The following is a 16,289-nucleotide window of genomic DNA, read 5'->3' as shown; positions in this document are numbered from 1 at the left end:
GATTCTTCCGCGAGTTACTTTTCGATTTATTGCAAGTCAGTATAGATCACGAGCTATGGGGCAGTGTAAAAAAATAAAAGAACAAAAATGTCCAGTCAATGACATTCATATTGATTTGAATAAATTATTGTAGGTGATTGGCGGTAAGAAGTCTAAAACAAAGCTATCGTTAGTTGAACGACATGGTGTAGGTTATATTGTTACGAAATAAATAAATAAAAAACATATACGACAACCACATATAAAACGATTTATCATCTATTAATGAGAAGGTATACTTCTGGATCCAAAATGTTCGTGTCACCCTTTTCCTTCAATTGTTCTGTATTTAGAAAGTTTTACAGTTCGGATTGTTCGAGAAGATTCACTCGCTTTAGAATCAGTCAGTCTCAAGTTGTGCGATTGTCGATAACTTCACCTATGCCTTTAAGAGCCAATGTTGAATGAAACAATGTTTATACCTTTAAATACCAGTCCTTGCAATACCGTCTTCTAAACCTCGCTTTAGTTCTTCCTGATTCTTTTATTCTTCTTGTAAATTATATCGGTTTCATAGAAAATCACTGATCCCACCCCTAAAACACGTCTCAAGGGATTCAGTTTTACCGAGACTACTTTAAAATCTTACAGATGAGATATATAAATCCTGATAGAAAATACAACCACGTTTATGCGAAAAGGCCTCCAGTTTTTTACGATAAAACGCAGTGATTGATCGGTACAGTGCGTATTGCTTAACATTTCTTCCACACACGAACACTTTATAAAGAAAGGCTAGTATTTTTCATGAAGCTAGAGAAATAGTCGCCTATTGCTTATTATTGTAAGTGGTCATAAATTGCCCGCGCCGCTGCGCATACACGCCCGATAATGAGGTATTTTCGTATTACAGGTACGTAGTAATATATTTCAATTGTAACCAGCGGATCTTTTCCTTTTTTACCTTCCATAAATATTTGCCATTTATTATAATTAAATTATGATTCGCAAGTTTTAATCGAAGAGGTCTTTTTTGTTTATGTTAGAAGTCTGTCTTTCAGTATATTTTAATTTGGTTTCCTGTTATTAAATTAAACTTAAACGGGCATTATGTTCGACACAAAACTTTCTTTTGTTTATTAAAATATTTTATTGTAATAAATTATTTTTTAATTTTTTTTTTTTGTTATATATTATATTATTATATATTACTACTTTTATAATTAATAAATTAATATCTAACCTAAACAACCAATGAAAGACAGGCAATGTTTAGCTAGCGGACTTAAAGTGTCAAAGTTACGTTAACCACTCACGTCGGCAAAGTGAGCACTGCTAGGATATAACTGTCAAAGTTATTATTGCCCGACTGTTTCCTTTAAGCCACGTGTACACTACACAACAGTGGCGCAACGAGTTGATAGCAACATGAGAGGACAGTTGCGCAACTTTAATAATTCACGTGGCAAAGTTACGCATCAATAAAAAATATGATTGATTTTAGTAGCTAGTTTAGCTATTTAGGCAACAACGCACGTTATATATTCATATCCGTATGTATACATCGCAGTGAACTGTTTACAATACATAAAACCGTATATTCACTACATAGTAAAACACGTAGTGATAAAATAATGCAATAATACCCTTGCAATCGAGGTCCATTTTTGACAACACGTTGAAAATTATGGATGGCCAACAAGTTGGCTAGTGAATACGTGACTTTAACGTTTACAGTCTGCCCGCCCCACTCCTTCCATTTATTCAATAGCAAAATGAATTTAATTAAAGTTGGCGCGACATTGATCTTTCGAACGGAACTCGATTCAAACTCGAAATTGTTAATTTAAGAAGTAATAATATTTGGAATTTATGTTTTCATATCCTCGGTTTGACATTTTACTTTAATAATATTGGTGGGAAAGTTACAATTTATTGGGAAATACAAATATGTTTATATTTCAATCGGTTGCAGGGCACAACTAGTGCATTCTCCGCTGAGCTTTTTCATTATCATAGACGGATCCATTTACTGTACAACGCAACTAGTATTGTTTTTATCAAAATCTCCATTTCCAATTAATTTCCGCCTTCCGCGTTTTGTTAAATACATTATTACCAGTATAATTAGCGGATATCTCGTTACTTTACAACCAATATCTCAAGATGTCAAGCGTACTGCAGCATCGTGCAATACGCAATATAGTCCGTAGCGACAAGTGATACACCATCAGGCGAGTAATTTATCTCATAATTAACATGTATAAAACCACATTACAAATATTGTTAAATATTTACGTTCTAATTTGCCGTGTAATTCCCCTCACGAGTCACCGAATTCAAGATCAGAAATCGAAACGTTATTTCCCTTATACAAAGAAAGAATTTTGTCACTTATTTGTCAGCGGTGAAAAGCGAAAAATAAGGAAGGTGTTTGGCGACATCATTGACGCGAAGTGAATCGAGATGGCTTTCAGTGTGCTCCCCGGGGAGATACGGGATAAATGACTGTCATTGACAGAACAACATATATTACAAAAATGTTTGTACCGTTTTCACCGGGACACGTGTAAACAGGCGTTATGATTCATATTTCATTATAATTTTTTATTTATGTGAATTTGAGATCCCGTTATCCTAAACTTGTAAATACGAAGTCATAATAAACAAATATTTGGGAATAATTAAATAATGTCTTATACTTGGATATTATTAAAAAGAGCATTATGGTCACGTGGATTCTTTAATTTATTGCGTACAATATTTGGTAGTTTATATCATGTATATAACGTATATAGACGTTTTTGTGTTAGAAGAATAATCAGGTATCATATAAATTGGTAGGGAATAAAGATTATTCCCTTAAACTTCTGTTAAAGAATAGGTAGGATATTGATAATAACCTTTATAATGTGACGAACTCGTATCTAACAAATAACGTGATATCACATTGTAACAACACAAAGCTGTTTATAATGCTTTTGTCTAAATTTCTAATATCACACTCAATTTGTGTATAATGTTTTTCGCGAAGATATATCGAAATATATTTACGCTTTAGTGTTGAAAGTCACTTCAGTTATACTACCATACAGGATTCAGGCCATATTAGAAACGCAATATGGACGTGATAATACGTCCGTCACCGTCCGTTCCCAGTGTTCATATGCGACTTGCCTTGCGCGGTAGCCGGGACCATGAAACTTCGATTTAAGTGTTGATGTCCCTTAACAGCAAAATCCCATTTGGCGAGGTAGGCGTATTGAATGCTATAAAGAATTTACAATGGCCGTTTTGACCCCTGCGACATTAACCGTTTCGGAATGGCCGCATTACGCCGCTGACAGATGTCCGTGGTCAACAACCCGATATTATTTTCAAACGGTTTTGCGATATTGCGTATCGTTATTTCACTGTTGCCTAATACCTTTGTGAAGAACGTCGTATGACGTTAGTTAAGGAAATTATTTCGACTCGTCCAATTGCAACTTTTATTGATTATGTTGCGCGTCAGTTGCCTCATGAATTTGTTTACTGTCAGTTTATTTATGTTCAATATTTAGTGATTACGTTTGTTTAATACATTTTTCTTTTCCCCAGGCGTGATGTGGCCCTCAGCGCCACTGGTGATCCGGCTGGTGGCCGTGTCACTAGTGGCGCTTGCCTTTGCCGACCCTGGCAGTGGCAACGGCACCTCAGTCACCACACCACTTACCACGGTAAAGCCAGTCCTGACGGCGGCACCGTCACGGCGCCAAGAGCGCAGACAACGCAACCGCCGGCGCACCACAACCACCACCACCACCACCACGGAACATTATGATGATGAAGAGGACATCACAACACCATCAACCACTACCATTGACCCAAGGACTTTGGATCATAGTAAGATTTTTTTATTATTTCTATAAATTTTCCGCAGCAAGAACTCAAGATGGCCACGTCGGACAAAATTATAACTATTAAATAATTTTAGTCAGTATTCTTCGTCATTCATTTTTAAGCACGATCCAATTTCAGGACATTTCTAGATTTTTGAACGAAAAAATATAAAGCAGCGTTGAACCTAAAATATATATAATTAAAAGAGACAACGTTCAAACGTGTTATACATTTACACGCGCATTAATCTGTACTATTACTGACCCATAGCCACCAAAAACGAGTTAAGTACACGCCATAAAACTCAATGGTAGACCCAAAACTAAGTTTTCTTTAATTTGATAACATTTCTAGGTATCTTAAAACTGTACGTCACACGATGCTGAAAATGAATTAAAAATATAAGATAGAAACCATTAAGTAGCCAGGCATGCAACGGTTAGGCGTTCGTTTAAGGCGAATAGTTTGCGAGGGGTTCAAGGAATGTCTTCCATCAAGGACGTGAGGACATCCAAATTGTTTCCCCCAAACAAAGGGCGGGTGTAATTTGAGAAAGTAACTCCCGGTCATCGACGGAATGCGCTGAGTTCACTCACTACGAAACTGCTAATACTGTTTTAATATTCCCGACGGTGATGTTTAATTTATTTATGGTAGTAGTAGGTTAGTTTAGGATATAAATATATAATTGTAAGGGTGTCTCAAAAATGTACTACATTTTCGACTGCGATTTCGATGCCCCGGGTTCAACAATTATGAACTACTGTAATTGTAACTTGTGTCGAATACGGCCACATTAAATTCTGTACGTAATCTTGTGCATTGTAATAGATGGTACAAGATTTATATTATAACCCTACGTTCCCATTTAAGATTTGATATCGCTATTAAAATACGAGTGAAATGAGAGCTAATTAAACACCTTCACTCCATTAATATCGCGCTACGGTTTCTGAATTGGCATGATGCCACAAACATTTTATTATACCCACGTTAATGGTTAACTCACGTTACTGACAGATTTTTGACCTGAAAAGTATTAAAAAATCCTTAGTTATATTATGTTGCGTATATTAATGTGGGTAAGTTTTATGCAAATTTCAAGACGAACAAACCACTCGAGCGACATTATAGAAACAGTACCCAGTCACTCAGACATTACAAATAATTTGAGTTGGCACCACGGTTCTTATCTTCCAGTATACAAACTTCCTATAACCTACTTTATCAAATTTCGTACACAACAGCTTTAAAAATTTATAATCATTCCAATATTGACTACCAAATAAATCGAACCTTAAAACTTGTCTCAAATGTTCGTTGGTTCTAATTTTCCCTAAAGAAAATAAAAACATTGAGGGTCGCAGTCGACTGGCCGGCCCCGGGGCGGTGCCCGAATCGTCATTTCATGGCTCTTGAACGCGTAACGTACCAATATTAGGTATATTAGAGAGATGAGCCACTGAACACCCGAATTCTGTTTAATTTATTCGTTTTAGTATCGATATTGTAACTTAGTCAACTTGATAATTGAAATTTGTTTTTTCTTTTCGGGTGTCCTATATTTTACACCATTAACTAAAGTAGCCTTTAACAATATCTTTTTTAGTATGTTGGTAGCCACTTAATACAACTAGGCTTATATCGTAATGTTGGCACATTTTAAACAACAAAACGCTTTTATATAGTCCGTGTGGCAAATCACCAATTAAGATAATAGATGTAAAAGTAACTATTCATTTTAAGTACCACAAAATGGCAATGCAGCAATGAAACCAAATGATACATAAAATGCCACTGGATATGAAACAATAATAAATGTTTTACGACATTTATACATTATCCACGATACCACGCTAGAGTCGTATGATTGCGAGGTATTTAACCGTGGCCGCAATGCTTTAATGGATCCCGAATATTTCGCAAAAGTCCCGAAACTTGATAGGATCTCATACAAAATATTCGCCCAAAAATAACAAAAATAGCTCCACGAAATAGATTTATCGGTCTATTACAGAAAGACCTCGCCATTACGGGAAGGGACGATCGTTCGGCTAGTAGAATGGATTTTATAATGTAACAACAAAATTTTTAAGACCCTTAAATTTCGACCCTCCGTGACTCCTAAGCACTGGAACCATTGTGTAAAATAAATACAATAGGCAGCTTTATTAAATGAAATTATGTTTGTACAGCTCGTCTCGCGTCTCCAACCACGGAACAGTCTTTTTCTGAATAAATACTTCATTAAAATATTTTTCGAGACGTAAAATGTTTTTTTACCATTCCATCCATTTAAAGCTTCCGTGATTTACTATAGAAACTCCAAACAACTAGAATGATGGGCGCACTTATTGCATTATTGCGTATGCACTAATATGCAAAAGATAGGGAGATGCATCCTATTTATAATTCGCTGAGTTTACATCTCGGAGGGTAGTAAACGAACTTATAGCCATGACGAGCAAATTCCATTTTCGAGCAACTTTTAGAAAAAAACGAATGAGCAAGAATCGAATTAGAAGGTAATTGTCGTGGAGTAGACTAGGAAATCCAATATGTTGTCTTGTTCTATTTAAGACAAAAGTCTGTTTAGCGGTCATCGTCCTCAGATTTTTGTAATACTAGCCTAAGCTCGCGGCTACGGCCACGTGAAAATGTTCTTCCGGGATAAATTACCCGCTTTATTTATTTATTTATTTAGGCACAATTTTGCCTACATATATTAGTAAAAGAAAAAATCTAAATCGGTTTAGTAGTTCCTGAGATTAGCGCAATCAAACAAACTCTTCAGCTTTGTGTATCAGTATAGATATATTCCGCATTGATACATGAACTCCTTGAAAAGTTGAAAACGCAACTAAACTTGATATTATTATTACAAACATTTCTAAATGAATAGAGTGTTAAGTCGAAAAACCTAAGTAAATAAGACTGTTTAACTCCAGATTTGTAAAAACAATGTACAGGACTTAAATTTTAAGAAAATATTACAAGTATTTCGTCGGGTTGGCACCGTGCCATTGCACGATACTATACCCGCTGCCGTTTATTCATCTGCTAAACTATGAACAGAATTTTAATACGACACAAATAGTAATTGAATCATGCTATCACTTGGGGTGGAAATATCGGCGATGGAATGCCCTAGGCTACCCCTTTTTAACATTTGACAATTTCTCAGTGGGAGATCTCTTATATGTGTGCGCGTATGGGCGTTTGGGTTCCAGCGCAATGTCTATTTATACCGCCAAGCAGCAGTATGTTTGTTTTGTTCCGGTTTGAAGGACGCAGTAGCCAATAATCACTGGGCATTATGGGACTATATGCTAGGGTAACGAGCGTATATGACATACAGTACATTTTAATTTATAGTTTTATTGCTACTGTTTATGGGTGATCGTATGGCTTGTCTTCAGGCGAATGGAATACTCGTTTCCTTATTGAATTGCAATAAAAAACTGTAATCTTACCATTAGGGTCGAGAATATTGATCATAGAGTGAGCCTACCCCTACGGGGTTAAGGTTTGGATCATACAATGCTATTGGTGATAGGATTTTATCTAGCCTTTGGCGATGGAGATAAATGCGATTATTAAATAACATCTTTAACGTTCATTGTTTTAAGGCAGAAGAGGGCAAACGATAGGTCAACTGATAGTATTAATTTATTGATGTATGAATATAATACTGATGAGGAATTGAGGTTGCGTTGCCGACTTCTGAGTCGAGAAATAAAGATTTTGAACGAGAATGTGTCGGACATTGGAAATCTCGCTCATTTTACGTAATGCAATGCTAAACTGTATTTTTTTTGTAACACTAGCAAGTAACAAATTTACCATATACAATCTACGTAATTTCCACTCTATACAGAAATACATAAGTGCTATTTTTCGTAGCACGCCAAATTTGGTTACTGAAATTCGATGTAATTCAGAGCAAAGTGCATCATTATTGTAATGATGCAAAAATCATTATGAGCGGCACAGAGAGGGATTAAAGGATATCGAAGTTAATTGGAACTTGTTTGTATTTTCACACCGCTGCAAAATGTTTGCGCGTTCAGTATGGTCACCTCGTCGGAGGCAGGAGGTGAGGTCCGCGTTTGTATCATACGGATATTGGATATCACAATATTTTGTATCAGACTTGACTGTTAATATGGTCACGGTAGTGACTTGTTCTGATGTAAGCATTTAAGACGCTTCGTTTCATGCTCGTCATCAAAATTGTTCGATATTCTCCTTAACGTTTCTACAGCCACAAAAGCGAGGATGATAAATATCCCCAGTCCCCAATTAAATAACAATTAAAACTAAACACACTCCGCATTAACTCCTGAGCTGCCCAAATAGCACGCAACCCTGATAAATGTGTACTAAATGAAAGTAGGAAATTCGTACAACAACGGGAACACTGGAAAAAAGTTACCGACCACTAGCTGCAACCGCTTCAGACCGATTCAACAAAGAGCTGAAATTAAATTTACGTGGCGCAAAGAAAAAACTAGTTACAAGAGGAAATTGGCGGAGACAGTGACAAATTGTTCCCGCAAGAGGATGGTGTGTTTGTCCCTCTTCTACACGTGACCGGGAGTATCTTGCGTCCCTCTCTAGCTCTGTTGTTATGCAGAACCATAACATGAATGTACCGGAATAATTGTAGCCAATTTTTATTAATACAAGTGTAAAATAAATTAAGTGGTATATTAAAGTTGTTGTTGTAATACGAAGAGATTAGGGGTGGTTTTGAATATACGCTAAAGGAACACTCACTACCACAGACAAATCACTCATGCCTGTATATTTGTATTGATAAATTGATGACGTAATCGTTTCTCTAACAATCCTCAATATGTCCACGTCACTTTGTCATTGACAAGCCATAATATTCCATTCCTGGACAACTCTGCTTAAACTGAAAAACTTACATAGCTCCATCAATCAAAGCCGGACTATTACTACTATTTGATATCGTTAACAAAACCCGTAGGAGCAACACCACCGTCCAAAACATAAGTTAGCTAATTTGCAAAGGTCGCCGTAGGTACCTGAAAACGTTGGCTTTATTTTGACAACGTGTACTTAACAGGTACATATTTGTCGGGTAGGCAATTTATACTCGACATTTTCAACGTAAACACAATTTTAACGGTGTGCAATAAAGGCGGGAACATGGTGAGCCAGGTAAATGGATAAACAAACAAAACGCAACTGGATGTCGGAAAATTAAGTAATTATGATCAAGAATAGAATTTTAATATATTCTAATTTAAGATTACCAAATTCTTACCGCAATATATTTCGCAGGAACGATCAGGTGCGTTACCACTAGCGATACTTTTAATATTTTGTGATTCTATTCTGATTTAGTGTTTACGAACTGTGATACTCCCATACAATTACCGGCTAATGTTGTTAATCAATTGTACAAAATACATTCAACCTGCAGTAGAATATCGGGCGTAAGATTAAAACGAAACACACGTCTTAGAGCGAAGTTTCCGAGATCCAGACTCTTAAATCAATTCCGTATAAAGCCCTGTTACTATAAAAATGAGTACAAACACTACTCGAGCGAATTATACGCAACGGTTATGCCGTCTACATCTTTTATTATTTCCCCTTACATTTCATAACGTGGTCCATTTGTGCAAGTGGTTTTCTTATACAAACTGTATTTCTTTCTCGAATCTTGTTCCTGCTCTTAAAATACTACACGCAAGCTAAAAGTATTTTTTTATTTACTTTAGACTTTCTATTTATAACAGACCTCCTTTCAGGGGGACTTTAATTTTTTTACACATAAAAAGTCCGCATCTAACTTTTAGTCAAGACGCGACTTCGTCTTTTGCAGTTGTTTCGTGTAGTTTTTTAATAATTTCATTAAAGAGTTTGAATTGAGAGGGAACTGTGTCCCAAAATCTCTAGTCTTCATCAGTATATTTAATGCGGCTCGGGGATAATATTTTTTTACTTACTATAAAGTTCAGGAGAGCGAGGCTAGGGGTTAATCGAGCAGAACAACTTACGGCGGCCAATGTTGCGGCAAACGATATTACGGCAACAAATTAATAGACTTTAATTAAAACACTAACGAGCTGTATAAAATATTGATAGCTTGATAGCTGTACCTTTACCGCAAAATTACACCAAGTTTCCGTGATGCGGTCGACTTACCTACGTTATTAATTTGTATACTTCACAATTTAATGAAAAATCGTACTAACATTATCCAAATAAGACTTAAATTCCATTAACTGGTAATTCACATGACTACGTACATGTTAATAAAAATTTTGGTTGTCAGTGCTTATATGTTCATGTTTGATATGATATGTTCATATTACTTAATTATTTAATGAGAATTGTAAAGTCTTCATTCATTCGAGATCAATATTTGAAACGGTATTTGTAGTTCAGTGAGGCAATCAGTCGCATTGTGTCGGGCACCACGTTTTGCATACTAAACACAACTCAAAATCTCCATTACTAAAAAGTTTATTTTATAATTGTACTAATTAAATCTGGTACAGGAGAGATTTATTTAAACATACAAGTATATATAAACTATATGTAGGTACTTTGGTACCTACCAACCTTTATACCTGATAAATAATAGGAACCATTGCGTACACATAACTCTGTTTCAATAAAGTTTACGAGTTAGATCTTTTTGGCATAATTACATCTATTTTGAGGCAAAATAATTGAACTTAAAAACTTGAATTCATTTCAACAACTGGTACTCGAGCATCAGAACCTTTGTCTGATAATTTAATCATACATCAGATTGGTAAACTAAATTGCCAGTAGCCTATATTACGTAGAACGTTTGCTATCTTGATTGGAGACACGGCATAATGCCCTCCAGGAGTCAATACTAGTTTAATATGTATGACATTTAAGTAGACATATGATATGTCTAGAAAAGATTTAGTTCAATATTTTATCCTACAATTAACCATAGTGTTATTAAAAGTGCCATTTCGATAGATTTTTCTGTGATCTTTGCTGTATTAAAATGTATTTTGGCTTGAATTAATTTGAAGTTAGTCTAAGGAGTTACTAATCACTTGGTTGCACATGGTTATGTCAATGTGGTTTTCATAATGCTTAAGTTTACCTATATTTTATTTTTTGGATATATTCTCCTAATGCGCTTGTTCGAAACTATACAGAACTCTGATACCTCCTTTAGGTGTTTCTCAATACCTCTAAAATGGGAGATGGTTACTGTTAAGTTTACTTTAAGTGAGCAAAAATCGCATTCACCCTAAAACATAGCAGCAAAGTTTGGTGAGTATTCTCAAAGAGATGGTGACAGTCGACCTGATCCATTATGAAGTTGTCATTTACTTAGATTCCTTTTCATTGCCTCCAATTAAGTACTTCAAACATTGCGTAACGTTGTTTCTTTTCAAGGGAGTTTGTGATTCTAAAACATTCGAAGTTTACTTCGTCTATACTTATTGTTAATTACCTCTCAGTTATTCGCACCATTAGTGTAATTAGAATTCAGATAGTTTGTCAACTCGAGCAAATCTAGTCCGTATTCGTTTTTATTAGAGTTTTGTTTACCATAACAAAAAGTTGCGAATATAGCCCATGTTGACAGTGAACTAATTTATAATTTCGCTGCATCGCACTTCCTACATGAGAAACTACATCTGAGGTGGTACTCAAGTTTTGTCTATTTCTGTCCCCAACGATAACGGAGCAGTTATTCTGATCCAAATAATCATTATAATTCCTTGATTAGAAATCTAACTGTAGCATCAATACCTTGTAGTGAAAGAAACTTCCGAGGCTTATAAAAAGTAGTAAAACAGGCGACTCACTTATAAAAAACTAAGTAATAAATACTGACGATCTCTTCCATCTGATGAACACGCAAAGTTTTCAGATTGTTCGTATCGGAAAAAATTATTTCTATATTACTTGGTACGGAGTTATGTGAGCCGCTTCGCTACCCAATTAGTGTATCTACTGATGCGTCAAGTGCACTCGAAGTTTCCCTATGAACTCTTTATTTGCTGCTAGTTGCATATTTCTTAATATGTGCAAATTCAAAGAAACAACTTGTACCACTCAATATTGTTTACCTTTAATATTTTCTTCTTTCTTTAGTCTCTCGTTTTGATATTCAATCGTTTTATTAAATGTTTTCAAAAGCAAAGTAACGAAAATTGCACTGCAATATCACATTATTGGATCCAATAAAAAAAATGAGGCCTCGGTGGCGTAGTTATAATACGTACACGTATGAGTACGCTTAACCCGCTGACGTCCTGGGTTCGAATCCCGGATCGGGCCAAAAAATAAATAAAACTGCGTTTTTCCATCTTAAAAATTACTCAGTCGCAGCTCAGAGTCAGGAAGTTGGCGGTGTGATATTGTTTCCATGCCTCGGAAAGTCAAACCGTTGGTCCTGCGCCTGAACTCTTTCCGGTCATGTCAGATTGTCGTCTCACCGAGCTATGAGAGTGAAGGAACAGAGATTGCACCTGTGTATTGCGCACACACTTTTGGAGTATAAAATCTCCTGCTTACCTGGCCGACCTACGTTGTGATAGCTGCCGTGGTCGAAACTCAGCTAAGAGGTAATCATGAATCACAACTCATAATGGCGATGGCTTGCATGCTGAAAAGGTAGACGCGCGTCTACCATTTGCACCAAGCTCCCATAACTACAAATATCGTTAACATAATATTACGAAACTCAAATGTATTCCAAAATCATCTTTCACAAACCTATATTAATATTTAGTTTGGAATTTGTGCCCGATAGGCGATAGGCTCGGAATCACGGAACACACTTGGCGAAAAGTGGCCTGGCTGCGCCTCTGCACACCCCTTCGGAGGAAATGCGTGATGTTGTGTATTTAGAGTTAGAATCCAACGATGCCAGTCCAAATACCTCCCAAAGAAACCTCATCGAGTTTCAATAAACTTAACTGTTCCTCTGTTTTTACTATACATCGACGGCTGACAGTATTTAGCCACTCCACTAATTTGTTATCACGAGTGCTAGACAGCAACAACTTATCTCTCTAGCTCCAGACACTAGACAAATGTTTAAACGGGATGGTAACTTTGCTATTCGGAAGTTATTATATTTTGTATACAATGAAACATCACTGTTCAGTTAGAGAAACGGGTATTCTTGGGCGCAGTCTATCAAAGTCGACTGTTTGGATTTAAGACATATTATTGACTTACAGCTGTTAGTAAACTATCCCAATCTCAATCTTCATTAGAGAATAATTAACCGCCATTTTCAATAACGGTTGTGTTCCGGTTTGAAGGACATTGATGATGATTGATGGACTACTGGATATGTTCAGTAGTTACACTGGCCACTGGCTACAATGAGACTTAAGATCTCACGTCTCATGATGGCGAGCGCAGTGGAATAGGTACCGAAGAATAATTTGTAATTAAAGGTGTGGGATGGTGTTTCTTCAGTGTATGGGCGGTTGTATCGCTTACCATCAGACAAACGGCAAGCTCGTCTCGTCATTCAAAGCAATAAAAAAAAATAACCAAGTTAAACTTAATAGACATGATTTTCACCTAATCTTAATTTGAAAGACTCCTAACACCAAAGCCGGTTAGCGGTATTGTTGGCCGTTAAAGCTTAAAATTGGGTGGCAAGATAAAAGACAACTAAAGCAGTTTACATCAGTGATGCAAAGAATTAATGCGAAAACGTACAATTACGGATCAACAACAGGTATTAACTGAACAAGCAATTGAAGAGAATACTTAAGCGTTATTTGACGTCGTCAAGTTAAACAATGCGGATGGAAAACAGTAAACAAAACAATTACAATGGTAGTGGAAGGGTAGTTACAGCTCCCTACAAACTCCCTTCTAACTGTTAATCTTTAAGTGTAAATTCCGAAACTTTGAGAACGTAAGCTGTTTTCGTAATGAGAAATTAGAATATACTATTATGCTTTACACACAAATAATTTTAATGCAATATTTTTATTTTGTAATACCTCGAATCCATCGAACGATGATTATGATGCAAGGTTCACATATAATAATAAACACCACTGCAAAATATAACGTATACTTTGCAAGACATTCTAGAACGAAGACAATTAACTAACAAAAGACTGTAGCTATTCATGGTATCAAAACCAAAACAAAAAATCATCTGTCGAAATACAATGTTACCAACACACTATCTCTCTCGCTCGACGTTTCCGTTGTTACCCTGTGTGTTTAACAAGACAGGGTAATGAACCCGAAGCTAGATGTCTGTCAGTCGCGGCACACGGTGCCACATCATTAATTTCTACCTAATGTCTGAAACGGGCGAAGCGACGTTACTTACCACATTTTGTGTTCACATACACAGCCCTAACACAGCTAGATTAGCTACAGGCTACAACAAAACCACACGTGACCGTTCAGCTACATTTGTTTGTACATTTTGTTGGTTCATTCGAAGAATTATTGTGCGGATTGTGGATGACAGTGTACAGCATAAATAATACAATGCAATGTTTATATATCATATGTATATTTGCTATTTCAAACAAATGTTACATGACCAGATTAAATCTTACTGATAACACTGCACCAAGTTGCTTTTAAGTCATCAAAACCCACGTCATTCGTTATTCGCCCTTCACAAATATTTGTTTCAGTTCAAGAAATACCTGCCGTAGTTAATGGTACCCATCACTTAAGACTTGTATTTCTGTATTGAGTTTTTTTTGTGTACGACCGTTAAACATAAACGTCAGTAATGTAGGACTATATAGCATAGAATTAACAGAACGGTATTGTAAAGGGGTTCCTCTACAAAGAAAGACGTCCCGTATTTCTTCGAGTGTAAAATGCACTTAAGCATATAAAATCTGATGGTAAAGCGTGCCAAACAAATTGTACGCTGACATGCAAAATACTGACGCATCCATCATGTTTATATCCACGATAACAAAGCCAGCGGATCCCCTGTTTGTTTCACGCGTTGAACGTGTAACCACGTCTCTACGATGTTTCCACGTTTGCAACATATTCTGTTAATAATGTATATGTAAAGCTCTTAACTATGCCGAAATATATAGTGGTATGAGGTGAGGAATTGATTAGTTCAGCCTTGACACCTTTCAAATTAATTAACTCTCTAATAAATCTATCAAAATATATTAAATGTATTCTATTGATAATCACGTCCTGAGGCGTAGGAGGTACTATACAACGTAATGTAAAGATGAACAATATGTTTTCTACAATCGGTATCTCGCGCATGTGTCGCAGTGCATTATACTTTAGTGGTAATGTATGAGGCCCTATAAATTCACAACGTTACTAACGCTCTATGCTCTATGCTACAATGTCCTAAATTACCCAGACGTCAACAGACGTCTAATGTTTCATAATATCTTACTTTGTTTTTCACTCGCCTATACAATAGACAAAACATTAGACGAGACTACGATACACTCAGTAATTGAGTCATTCAATTTTAATTATCTTAACGTCATATAACGTCGAACTGCTACGTTGCAACATTTTTCTTATGAATAATTTTATTTTCCACCTTAAATAACATAATCAGACGAACTTTAATATGTAATACATCCTTTTGGGAGTCTCACGGGAAGCAAATAAAACACAGAGCCGTCGTAAATTTTTCAATATGTGTAGATACTTGTGCGGGATATTTGAAAACGTCTATAAACGTTAGTGTGTTCGTAAGGAGTATGTTTCACGAAAATTAAAATTTTTGTGAGTTGTCCGCTGAAACTAACGTAAGTACGATAAGTAAACTTTCCTGATAAATAAATTTATAATTCAATTATTTAACTAATCACCGATCTTACCACCGATATTTTGAGTCAGGAAAAACATGGTTAGAGAAATCACCGACACAAAATGTGGATAACGGTCATTTGTGAACCAATTCCTGCTTTTACAAATAGTTCGAATAACAAAGTTTTAATGCCGATGGATATTTACAATTGAAATATGAATATAGAATGAAGGGATACCGAGAAACTCCGATCGCGGACGCCTCCATTAAACTTGCTCGTTAAAGAATAAAACTTCAAGTTCGTAACCCACTTTTCAGACATCTTATTCAAGACATCTAGATACCATTCTATCTGACTGTTTGTAATTTAACTTTTTTATAGCTAACGGAACATTGACAATGCTATCCAAGACTTAGAGTAAACCTAGCACTGCGCTATACAAAGTGGATACCCAGGAAACTGTCATGTAGAAAACTCTACTCCCACAACAGAAGCTTATATGAGAAACGCCAAAGTAAGTCACAAATAAACACGAAAGAATATTACACATCATAATAAATTTGTATAATAAAATATAAAGCACTAGGACACATGTTACGGGCCGAGATATCCCATTTCGACGTACGTATCTACTCGCAGATGGCGGCG

The 16,289-nt window shown here is 36.0% G+C and overlaps 1 protein-coding gene across 1 annotated transcript in view; it reads left to right on the top strand.

The window, feature by feature from the left end:
- The first annotated feature begins 3,264 nt into the window (after positions 1-3,264).
- The window catches only part of LOC115448521 (discoidin domain-containing receptor 2), a 57,588-nt gene continuing 44,563 nt past the window's right edge, over positions 3,265-16,289 (top strand). The window contains exons 1-2 of the mRNA XM_037444121.1: positions 3,265-3,328; positions 3,580-3,864. Of these exons, the coding sequence (XP_037300018.1) occupies positions 3,265-3,328; positions 3,580-3,864 (349 nt within the window). The remainder of the gene's footprint in view (positions 3,329-3,579; positions 3,865-16,289) is intronic.

The sequence above is a fragment of the Manduca sexta genome, chromosome 27, assembly GCF_014839805.1.
Source record: "Manduca sexta isolate Smith_Timp_Sample1 chromosome 27, JHU_Msex_v1.0, whole genome shotgun sequence".
Classification (NCBI taxonomy): domain Eukaryota; kingdom Metazoa; phylum Arthropoda; class Insecta; order Lepidoptera; family Sphingidae; genus Manduca; species Manduca sexta.
Note: the sequence above shows the minus strand (reverse complement) of the source record. Positions and strands in the feature narration are given on the sequence as shown.